The sequence below is a fragment of the Sinocyclocheilus anshuiensis genome, unplaced genomic scaffold, assembly GCF_001515605.1.
Source record: "Sinocyclocheilus anshuiensis isolate Anshui unplaced genomic scaffold, SAMN03320099.WGS_v1.1 scaffold352, whole genome shotgun sequence".
NCBI lineage: Eukaryota > Metazoa > Chordata > Actinopteri > Cypriniformes > Cyprinidae > Sinocyclocheilus > Sinocyclocheilus anshuiensis.
Genome location: NW_015557093.1, coordinates 650594 through 662706, shown reverse-complemented (window position 1 = coordinate 662706; position 12113 = coordinate 650594). Strand labels below are relative to the sequence as shown.

The 12113-nt window shown below is 39.8% G+C and overlaps 1 protein-coding gene across 1 annotated transcript in view; it reads left to right on the top strand.

The window, feature by feature from the left end:
- The window catches only part of LOC107677352 (transcription factor COE3-like), a 112790-nt gene that overhangs the window by 16937 nt on the left and 83740 nt on the right, over nt 1–12113 (top strand). The window contains exons 4-6 of the mRNA XM_016472232.1: nt 633–688; nt 3533–3606; nt 9627–9695. Of these exons, the coding sequence (XP_016327718.1) occupies nt 633–688; nt 3533–3606; nt 9627–9695 (199 nt within the window). The remainder of the gene's footprint in view (nt 1–632; nt 689–3532; nt 3607–9626; nt 9696–12113) is intronic.

Here is a 12113-nt window from a genome sequence, read left to right as displayed (position 1 = left end):
ATATATATATATATATATATATATGCCATTAATGAGAGACAATAAGAAGAGTTGGAACCAAAGTCTCAGTACAAGACTGTTCTCTTCTCCTGCTCTCATGATAACAGCTAGTGGTGAGTGATTTGTCTGTAGATGTGGATTCTCTGTCATCCACCAGACAGCAGGGCAGGAGAAAAGTGAGCTCTCACACTTTAAGGCGGGAAAATCATAAATAATAGAAAAACTCCGAAGCTGAGCCGAGTTTGTTTTTGCTAAGAAGCGTTAACGGAATAGCTCAGTCAGCATGACAAGCATAACAGAATGCGCATAAACGTACTGTAGGGAAAAGAATAATAAAACAAATTAATTTCCAAGACTTTCCATAAGAAATGAGTCCCTTTATGTAGACTTTTCAAAACAATTGGGCTTTGCATTTGGGACTGGCTTTATGTTCTGTTTACTCAAAGAGCCTTTTAATTTGAACACACACTTGATTCTATAAGTATTTGTGTTGAAATATGGCACATTAGATTTTTTTTTTTTATCATGCAACTGAGCAGGATTTTATTATACGCAGAGCCTAAGAAAACATTTTGTTTACGAGATGCATGTTTTTGTGTCTAATATGTATTTATTCCATTTTAAACCTCCAGGTATCAGGACAGAACAGGATCTGTTTGTTCGATTAATAGACTCCATGACTAAACAGGTGAGTTTGAGTTTTTGTTTTTTCTTCATTGAAAATCATTCACTCAGAAAATGTATAAAGTGTAAATATCACCACATAACAAATGTATAACTTTTTAATAATAATTAAAAATGAATAATTAATAAAGTTTTATACCTACTATAGTATGTATATTAACTGTAAATGATATCAGCGACGACACAGATGTGCAAAGAAAGAACAGCAATTAAAGTGACTTTGAAAGTCTTAAGTGGGCTGTATAATGCTGTAAACTAGTTGCCCAGACGTTTCACTAAGGGCCAAAATGTAAAAAAAATATATATATATATATATATATATATATATAATATAATTATATACACCATTACAAATCTCAACTGCTTGATTGTTATATTGTGAAAAATGTCAAATATATTATTGCCTAGAAATGTATTAATTTTCCTATATATTTATTTTAGTGCTGTCAAACAATTAATCGTTATTTTGGATGCAATTAATTGCGATTAATCGTTTGACAGCACTAATTTATTTTGTCACAAAATGTAACTATATTGCCCTGCTATTTATATAAATTTGATATATATGTACAACTTTATCCACATGCATACAGTATACTCACATAAAGTGAAATAGAGATATGGCAAGTCTCAACTGCTTGTTATTTTTTTTTATTTTGTCGCAAAATGTAACTATATTATCACCCAGCTCTTTAGATAAAGGTGAATATATAGTACATCCTACTTAACTGCGTGCTTACAGTATATTCACATAAAGCAATGTATACTATATAGCAAATCTAAACTGCTTGATTGCTTGTATCATCTCGAAATGTAAACTATATTATCATCCAGCTCTAATCTGCTAAAAGGTATGAAGATATTTAGATATTATATCTGTTAAAGGTACTATACAAATAAATGTGACTTGACTAAAAGTGCATGTGTTGAACCCCGCATGCAAATAAAAGTCCCATTAGAGATGCCTCTCATACTCTCGACTCAGTCCTGCACCTGCGTTTTTCGTTCCGTCATGAAATGGACCAGATTTCAACCCCCCTGGTCTTCGTATGGCCTATCCTTTCCTCAGCCCAGCAGGTCCCACTGTCTCTGTGTGTCAGCCTGTCTCAGATCAATATGGCAACCAGTTCCTCGACAAAGCATCAACCCCGGAGACCAATCAATAGGCCTTAATGTAGCTGCAGAGCCGACACGCTGGAGACAATAATCCTCCCGACGACAAAAAAGGGCAGTAGCTGTGCGTGCCCGTAAAATCCTTCCCCCCTACCTGCGCACACAGGCTTTACATATGTGCATCAACAGCGAAGCTGCGAATATTGATCGAGAACAACCAGTTTTTCTTCTAATTGAGAATATGAGAGAGAAGGATCTTGGTTGAGTTATGCCGCCTTCAATTTGAACGTTTCCCCAAAATGAATTTAGCGAAATAGTTTTGTACTGCTAATCGAAATATTTCTTGTAAGGTGAGATGACTTAATTAAGGTACCAGGAAAGAGCGTGTTTGGAGTTCATGGAAGACTTGTAACACTATTCCATATCGCTGGAGTCAGACGTGCTTGAAGAACCGGGGTGGGGCCACTACTTTGGCGCCAGCGATGTGAATCAAGAACGATGATATATAAATAGCGACCCGATCCACCTCCCGACCCCCTCCGATCCCAAATCCCCTCACCCTTCGACAAAAATGGAGGATGGTGATGAAGAGGAAGAGACTTTCATAGGCAGCGAAGAGAAAGATCAATAATGTAGAAGTGGTCGTTATACTAAAAGTATTGTTCCCTAGGGCGTTGGGTCAGCCCTGTCTGGCCGACTGACCAGAGTTGAGTAAGATGGAGAATAGTTTGAGGTGGATTGTGTTGTGCGTTCCTTATGTATGTGTGTGTGTGTTTATGATGGATTCATCTTCACTGGTGATGGGGATGAGGTCTGGTAGGAAGGGGGGTGAGTCCTTTAGCTTCCTTGATATGCACCGATCATCTGTCATTCAGGCCAGGCATGGCAGCCTGATGATGGATGCCTGGGAGGAGGCCTCTCTTTCGGGGCCTGGCTGGCCATCTGGCTGCTCGGGGTGGATGCTGATGGGGAGAACGGGAAGATTGTTACTCCACATGAGCCCCAGCAGAGTCTGGATCCCCCTCGGATCGCCACATACGTCCAGCCCCCGATGACCAGATTTAGCTTTTAGCATATGTTAAAGTTGTCAGCATGCTTCGAACCAAAAGCATGACTAGCAATCACTGGTTTCAGGATGAGCTAAAGGAGGAGTTCGGCCAAGTCAGAAGACAAGAGGACTGAATAGCAAGGACTGAATAAATGGATCAAATGTGACAATAAAGACATTTATAAGGTTACAAATGATTTCCATTTCAAATAAATGTTCTCATTATGAATTTTCTGCTCATCACCGTTTCTTGGAACGGTTTCCACAAAAACGGTTTCAACATTGATGATAATAAATGTTTCTTGATCACCAAATCAGCATATTAGAATGATTTCTGAAGGATCATGTGACACTGAAGACTGGAGTAATGATGCTGAAAATTCAGCTTTGCCATCACATGTATGAATTACATTTTAAAATATATTAAAATAGAAAACAGTTGTTTTAAATTGTAATAATAGTTTACAATATGAATGTTTTTACTGTATTTTTAATCAAATAAATGCAGTCTTGGTGAAACTTCTTTTAAAAACATTTAAAAATCTTACCAACTACAAACTTTTGAATGGGATTTTGAGGTAAACCAGCAAACACTTTTAAAACACTATACACACACACACACACACACACACACACACACACACACACACACACAGTTGAAATAACATGAATTTCTCTCTCTTTTAGCCAATCCTTTATGAAGGCCAAGACAAAAACCCAGAGATGTGTCGTGTTCTCCTCACCCATGAGATCATGTGCAGGTCAGTTCATATTTACCTCTCATTTCTTATAAGAACAACCTGAGACTTCTATAACAAACACAGCTCTGCTCGTATGCAAAGCACTAACATATTGAAGACAACGTAACATGCAGTTTTTGAAGTATCTTTTAATGCCTTATTAATTCCTTTTTTATTATTTAATAAGAAAGAACGTATTACGCCTCGTATTACTGATCACGATTCAGTATCATTGTGTGAGAGAGGCTTTAGAAGAATATTAACATATGGTTTGGGAGTTCAGCTCACGGATGTACCGCAGGGTTGCATAGGTGGGCCTACACGATTCTTCCCGCTCCACTGTGAAGTCCTACAGGGCTTTCCTCATTACATTGACCTTAATGCAGTGTAATTATGGGTTCACAGTGGGCTCGCGTGGCTGGAGGCCTGGATAGAGGTGTACTGTCCATGAATTTTTGCCTGATGGCCATTGAAGGGGGGTAAGGATCTGTAGGGAAGCAGGGCTGGGGGGTCGAGGAAGTTAAAGGGGCTCAGATGCTGGTGTCTTGGGTAACGGGGGGTAAACTTAGAGTTAATAATGTAGTGAGGGGAAATGATGGGGCTTTGTTGGGCACCCGAGGGCCGGTGGGAGACACAAATCCTCCAATAGAGTGCAGGAGTGATTATGTATTTTTGTAGGCCAACCCTAAAGTTATAGCATCACCCCAGCTCCCTCAAAAAAAAAAACCCTACAGTTTTTTTCCGTTGGCTTTTGGATTATTGTAGAAAATAATCTATGTGACCAACAAAAGTTTGATTCTTACACGTTTTGTTGATCATTATAATCTTCACAAATGAACACAACTTTTATTAATTTTGAAGCCTAAATACAGTCACCAGAAGTAAAAAGCTAAACATAGACTGAAAAATGGGCTAGTCCATAGATGAGTTTTCTTGGTCGGTGTGATGGTGTTTATTGCCCCCAACAACCTATTTAACCACTTGCTAGCATCCACATTTTTCAACACAAGTAAAATCACAAGGGGGGTAATACTGATATATTTTGTCTTGTAGAATAAAATGTGAAAATATCTTGAGCTTGCGTTAACCACAGACCTTAATTCAGGCATTTAACCAAAGATCCATTAAAAAACCCATTGACTTTAGGACAGTGGATGTGGAAGTGTTAAAATGCCAAATCTTTTCTAGGTTTTGGCTTATGAAAATACGTAATACCTGCAGCACCCTATCTGGCGAGAAGGAAAGAAAAAATTGACTACCGATGCACTTCACGTCCAATATTTTTTTAATATGTTTAATGCTAATGTTTTTTGCTTTGCTCTGACAGAGATTTGCCAAGAAAAGAGACAGTCAATTATTATGGGCAGCCTGTCGAGTTATTAAAGTGTTGATGGGAATTTCAACACATTCCGAATCATTAAGATGGACTTTGCTAATTATGTTAATCACAGAAGTGATTCCATCTGGCTGCCACCAGCACTACATAAATCTCACAAATGCTTCACCCTATAAAGTGGACATCATCACTTCCAGAAAACTCACCTGTTTTACACCACACAGCACTGGATGCTGGGTATTCTGTGCTATTTTCTCCCTCAAGGAACCGGGCTTTCTCGGAGATGATTTCGATACAGGTTCCATTTCCATAATGATGGCTCAGTTTGAGTCGGTCATTATGTGATTGAGTGTGATTATTAACTGCCTCCCTTGATGAATGGTGTGTTTCCATTCGCTAATGAGAGCGAGATGAGAGATATTTCCCCTGTCTCTCACTCCCAGGTGATAGAACTCTTTATCAGGGCCCTGCCGGAGTCTGCCTCACCTGCAACACCCATCAACAGACTGAATGCACAGCAGCTGTTCATGGCAAACTTGATGGTCTTGTTCTAGACACAAGGATGAATATGCTATGGTCCCTTTCAGTTTTAATAAATAGCGATTGTTTTGGAGATCATTTCCTTTGTGTGGTAAATGAGCTTAGAAAACAACTGTGACAAATTAATTGGCATCTCTTGTAAGCAGAGTTACAATATTGCCACGTGAACATCATACTCACAGTCACCAGGAACTTTAAGGAGCGTTGTTTTACCTGGTTAGCATGGGCCATTTTGCCCCTGCTGGTAGACATTGTAACTACACCATCTAACAGCCACCTCAATTGGAAACCACTAAAAATTAGCTTATATTCAGGCAAAATAATTTATATATAAAATTATGATATAAACCACTGTATATTACCAGTTTCTGATTATTTTTGAGAGAATCTTAAATTAATTTATATTATTTTTATTTATTTATTTAAAACATTTTTTTTAAATTTTATTTATTGCAATTTTCCAGCTGCTTTTGATGTCATATCTAAATTAAATCAATAAACAATCGATTAATAAATAAAATAAATCAGAAATATTGAGTGTCACAGCAAAGGGTCTGAATACTTAGGACCTTGTGATATTTCAGTTTTTCTTTTGTAATAAATCTGCAAAAATGTCAACAATTCTGTGTTTTTCTGTCAATATGGGGTGCTGTGTGTATTAATGAGGAAAAAAAATTAACTTAAATGATTTTAGCAAATGGCTGCAATATAACAAAGAGTGAAAAATTTAAGGGTGTCTGAATACTTTCCGTACCCACTGTATATATATATGAAGAGGTAATGCATTTTCAAGATATGTCATAATGTTAATGGATTGATTAATTTAAATTTTAACATACAAATAACAATGTTTTATTTATTTGTTTGTTTATTTATTTAGGTTAGAAAAAATACTTTCTTTAAAATCAAGGTGTAAATTTTGCCCCTGAATTAAAAAGTTTTGACCCCAATATGTGTGCTCTATAATGTACTATAGGAAGTAATTTGTCATGGGACAGGACTTGGTCTGCGTTTAACCATTCAAGGTCCTTCCTGCTCATCCCAATGACTTGAAACTGGCACTTCAGAGTCTCCAAATGAGGCATCGCAGCGGTTAGTTGGCATGGCGCATCTACAAAATCATGGCGCGCAGTGCACAGTGGGCACGGACTGGTCTCTGTCCGCCAGTCTGGATGAGGATGCTGAGTTGGAGAGCTCTGCCACCGGCTCTCACCCTCCAGTCAGGCAGCCTGGTGCATATGATTAGCCCTGGCCGCATCCTCTCTGTGCCTGGCTGGGTAATTACAACACTTGCCCTTTGAAAACAAGCCCTCTATTGACATCCATTCTCTTCGTCCTTCTCTGTCGTTTCATGTCTTATCTTACTCCTTCAGCATGTTCCACTCTATCTGATGTTAGTCTTAAGATTCCCCAGGGAAGCTTTGAAGGCTGTTTTTTTTAAGCTCCGCTCTGATATTGCGCCCTCGTCTGATAAACCCACCTTTCTAGTTTTCAAGTGAATCTACTTCAGGAAACCGGCGGTCCGTCTGGTGGACTAGTGAGGGCCACGGTGGAGATAGCAAGCTGAGTAGGTAGCTCTTAAAGCATCTGTTCCTCAATCTATGACTAATCAGTAGGAGCGACCAGAGCTGGTGCCTCTTTAGAGCAGCACAGCCTGTCCTGTGCTCATTTTAGGGGTTTGAGGTTGGAGGAGCCGCATTTGTTTTCGTAGTTCTGGCCCTTCGTCATTAGCCAAGCCAGGGCTAGCCTGCTCAGGCCCTGGAGGGAACACCATTAAGGCCACATTACGGACGCTCCGCCAAGGTTTGTTTTTGCGAACAGGGGCCCAGGCCTCCCTCCAGCCCTGGCTGTGCTCCTGGGGTCCAGTTTGTTTATAACACTTCTTTCGCAGTTTGAGGAGGTTGTCACCACAACCTCACCATTGGGTTTCCAATGCTAATTGGTCTCCTGGAAGTTTGCTAATGGTTCCAAGTAGCTGGGGGAATAAATTATGGTGGCGCGCTCTATGGCAACAGTCACACACACAAAGAACAGGAAAACAACGAACGGTTCATGCTTTTTCAGGTTCTTAAAGATCAAACAATGTGATAAATGATTCATAAAGTCAGATCGTTTTGCATTCGGTGGCTCTGAGTGAGGATTATTTGTCAAATGGCAATCTAATGCATGACAGCATGAAGCAAGTAGGATGAATATATCAGGAGTCTTAGTGGTCGGAAAAATCCATACAATATGATTTGAAGTTATTGCTTAGCTAATCTTAATCGAGGGTAATGATTTTTTTGTTTCAGCATCTACTTAATCATTTCATCAAACTGTTTAGAGAAAAATGGAATAGATACTGCAACTCGGTGTCTCCCGCTCTGCTATTCACGAGCATCACTGCTTCATGATTCATTTTGATTATGCTTAGTCATTATGCATAAAAATACCTATTTTTTTCTTTAAATATTATATTATATTATATTATATTATATTATGTTTTTAAGAATATAAATGTAAAGATTTTTATTTAAATATATATATAAATGACATTGACATTTCAATAAAAAATCTTTACATTTATATTCTTAAAAAACATATATAATTTATATTCTTTATTCCTTGTGAGAAAGTGAGCTGGCCCAGAAGACTTTGCAGCAGTTATGTTGTTTTGTTTCCGCTTAAGTCTCTTAAGTCTAATTGTCTTGAATATTATATTATATTATATTATATTATATTATATTATATTATATTAAGGACTATACAAATATACTGTATATGTTTTTAAGAATATATATGTAAAGATTTGTTTTAATTTAAATTTATTATAATTACAAATATATTATAAAAAATACACTGTGATTATTTCTTATATTGATAGTCCTAAATTCTTAGAAGTATCTCTGTCTCTTGCTGTAAGAACTCAGTCCTGCAGGAAACACTTATTAAATATTTCTCTTCTGACTGATGATCTCAAGCTGATGAGTTTAAACTTAATTGGAATCATTTTCACAAAGCAGGCGGCACCAGTGGTCTCACCAGTTTGGTTGGCAAGGGGTGAATGGGCTAGGTGGGATGTATTTAGGGGAACCACATGCCACCAGATGAGGTGCCAGCCTGGGGCGAGGGCATGGGCAAGGGCAGAGGTGATGACAGTGTTGGAGAGGAGCATTTGGGAGAGAGCCGCTGCACCAGGACTTCTCTGGGTGCTGTCCAAACTGTCAGAGGCTGGCTGAGTGACCTTGGCGGGGGCCCAGCCCAGCTGGAGCACAGGGCGAGAGGAGAAAGAGGGCGACCTGTCAGGCAGCCACCAGCTTGAGAAAGACTTGCCGGTCACCACATAGCTCCATCCCTATCTCTAAAAGAACACAGCAGAGCAGTTCTTCTAAGCATGAAAGCACAGTGTTTTGTACACACATACATAATTCTGTGGTCATTGAGCACTTTTTGTCCTTTTTCTTTGGTTCCAATTCAAGTCACTGCTCTCAAATACTGCATTTACAAAATCCAACTGAACATCAAGCAGCTTGACTAAAGATACAGTCACTGTTGTATGTTGCTCTCTAAAACAATAGTAAATATAAATACAGAGTTCTGGCATGAAACTCTTGATGGCGCAGTCCGATAGGTTTAGCTCAAACTGACCTGGTGACATCATTGTCACATGGCAGCTGATTGGTTCTCTCCTCTATCGGTAGCACATGAGCTCGCTGCTCAATATTCAAATACCTGGCTTTTGTTTGCTGTAGAAGTTGGCAGCGCACTTAAAACCCTCCACCTGCCCCAGCTCCACCTGTATAGATCTGCTACGGGGTGATTTATGTATGCTATATGGGGGTTATTCATATGTGTTATATGTGCAGCAGCAGTCTTTCTTACATGCTTACAGCAGCATGTTGTGGATGTATTGGCAGTAGCAAGTCTCGGTACTTGCTCTGCCGCAGCAGCGTAGCAGATCTATTCCGCCAAGACCAAATACATTTACATTGTGATGTACATTACCATGCCAATCCCTCCGAGAGTTGTCATGATAGAAATAAATATATAATGATATAAGTAAAAAGAGAGAGATAGATATCTTTATGAATTGATATCAGTGCTGAGGTAGAAATTCCTAAAACATTCCAGTATCGATCCAACCCTATTAGATAGACATGTAACTTATGTCTTTTATCCATTTCAGCCGGTGTTGTGACAAGAAGAGCTGCGGGAACCGAAATGAGACGCCATCTGATCCTGTCATCATCGACAGGTAAGAGCATCTTTTATCTTTCTCTTGCCCTCCAAAATGGAAAGACTCCTGCATCTACGGGCATCTGGATATTTTATTAATGTGCATTTTGGGGGGCAAATCCTGCATCCACAGCAGGACACAGCAGCCAAGTGAGCGAAAGACAGTTTGTGTAGACATGCTCCTCTTGACAAACGCAGCTCTCGCAGTAACCACATTTGGGATTCTGAAACATTTAGAGATATTGAATATGATTCCAAACAATTTAGCTTTTTTCCCCATAGGTTAATGTTTGTAGTTTTAGGTTTGCTAACTGCTTATTCTGTTCTGAATACCTTCTCTCAAACTCTTTACCCTGTTGCCTTCTACCCGCTAAAAGCATCTGTAGGGAGGTTTGGTAATGACTGGAATGGAGTGGATGCGATTGTGTGAGAGAGTGTGCACTTCCAAACAGGACCGCAGTGAGAGTGTCCTCCTAGGGTACAGGGGTCATTACCAAATCCATGTTGGCTCGTTAGACTGGCCTTGGAGCGTATCCAGCGGACAGAAGTGAAGGGAGCCGGAAATCAGTGACCCTCCCTCTTTCTCAACACACACTTACAAAAGCTCGTACACACAACCACACACAAAATCTTCTCACCTCTAGCTGCCATGGAGTGCATCTGATTGGTGTAAGGTCCGAACCTGCAGAGATGATGTCACCTTTTTATGCTCTCAGTGTCGTTTATGGAATGTACCATTATTTAGCCACTCAGTAAATGACAAAACCCTGCAGCCATTATTGTGGCCGCACCAGCAAACAAACTACCAATAATGCCAATTTACTAACAACCGACGGGGCGAGAGAACCATCAAAGGCGCGACAAAATACGACAAAAGCGTGCGTGAGAGCGTTTTAATTTTTCATCTCTCTACAATGAGGCTGATATTGCCATCTGAAATGTTACCTCTGGGAGTAGTCGGAATGAATGGCGCTACGTGGGGGCTGAATCGTTGATGTCTAGCATGTGTGTGTGTCCCAGCCACATCCCAACTCCTCATTACGCTGACCAAAACCCATTCTAAAGTGTTTACGGATGACAGCGGATGCGTGTGATTTAAGACAGACCGGTCCATACGACTGCATTTTAGCGCCCTATTAAGATGGGCAGTATTTATAGGAGCGCCGTCCTGAGCTCCTTAAACCAACAGATAAATCAGTTCAGCGCGAGGGACGGCCGCCAGCCCACCATGCAAATCAGCTGTAGCGCCCATCACTGTAAAAGGCTTAATGACGGCCATTCATCCTGCCCTCCACAGTCTCTACCTTTGTTTCAAGCACAGATCTGCTCTGTAAATCAAGACCTGCTGCGCACGGCTGTGCGGCCCCATGCATCACAAATAAGAGCCCTCGCATGCGCACGCTTGCATTAACACAACCAGACCTGGTGGCATTCGAAGGAATAATTTTTCACGCCTGCCTCTACGTTAGTTTGGTCTCATCAATTTTGCCCCATTGATCATGATGTTTACCGCTAATGGGGGCGATAAACAACAACAAACAAAGAGCTTCACTTGATTCTTTTTGATTTCGGCCCATTATTGGCTGTCACGGGAAATAAGGCAATTACAGCGACACAGTCACTTCCTGTCCTGTTCCAGCTTCGTGAGTCTATTCTCGAGTCCACTTAGTTAGGGGTTAAGTATGGGTCAGGAAGGTCAGGGGTCGTATCTCACGACCCCTTTACTTACACAAACCGGGAAGCACTTGCATTACATGCCATTTGCAGATCAAGAAGTGCTCAAGCAATGATGGGCTGGGTGAAATATCGCTCTGTGAGCTTTAAAACAGGTGTTAGTACAAGCTAATATTGCAATTAGATCGTCCAGAGAGTTCTCTTAGTTGGACAATAAATTGTGCGGTGCTGTCAGTGCTTAGAGCAGGATGGGGGAGTTTGGTCTAATTACCTCCTTTTGCCTCCCACACATCCAGCCTTGATTGTGATGGTCATAATTCGCTTTTATGCTTTTAATTTCGAGTCATGCACAAGGAGTGAAGCATTGAAATCAGACCATAGATAAGGGTTAACATTCATTTCCATGTGACCTTACTGACATTTGCTCCATATTTGTGTTAACAAAGTGTCTCTCCTCTTGTCTTTATCAGGAAAGCATGTTTTCGTGAGGGTCCTATATGGCAAAGATTAGTAGATGTGTGAAAGTGAAGACAAAGACGTGTTCTTGAGACATCTGTGTTGTGTAATATTTTTTTATATGCAGTCAGGAAATCTTGGAGTAGAAAATATTTTGAAAGGAAATAAACAATGTATTGGGTTTTAAATTTAAGGGTAATAATAAAATATTTTTTACATTGACCATATTAACTCTTTTGTACAGGTCAATTTTTTTTTACAATTTAATGTTTTACACAAATTGTTACATTGATAATATGATGTGTAA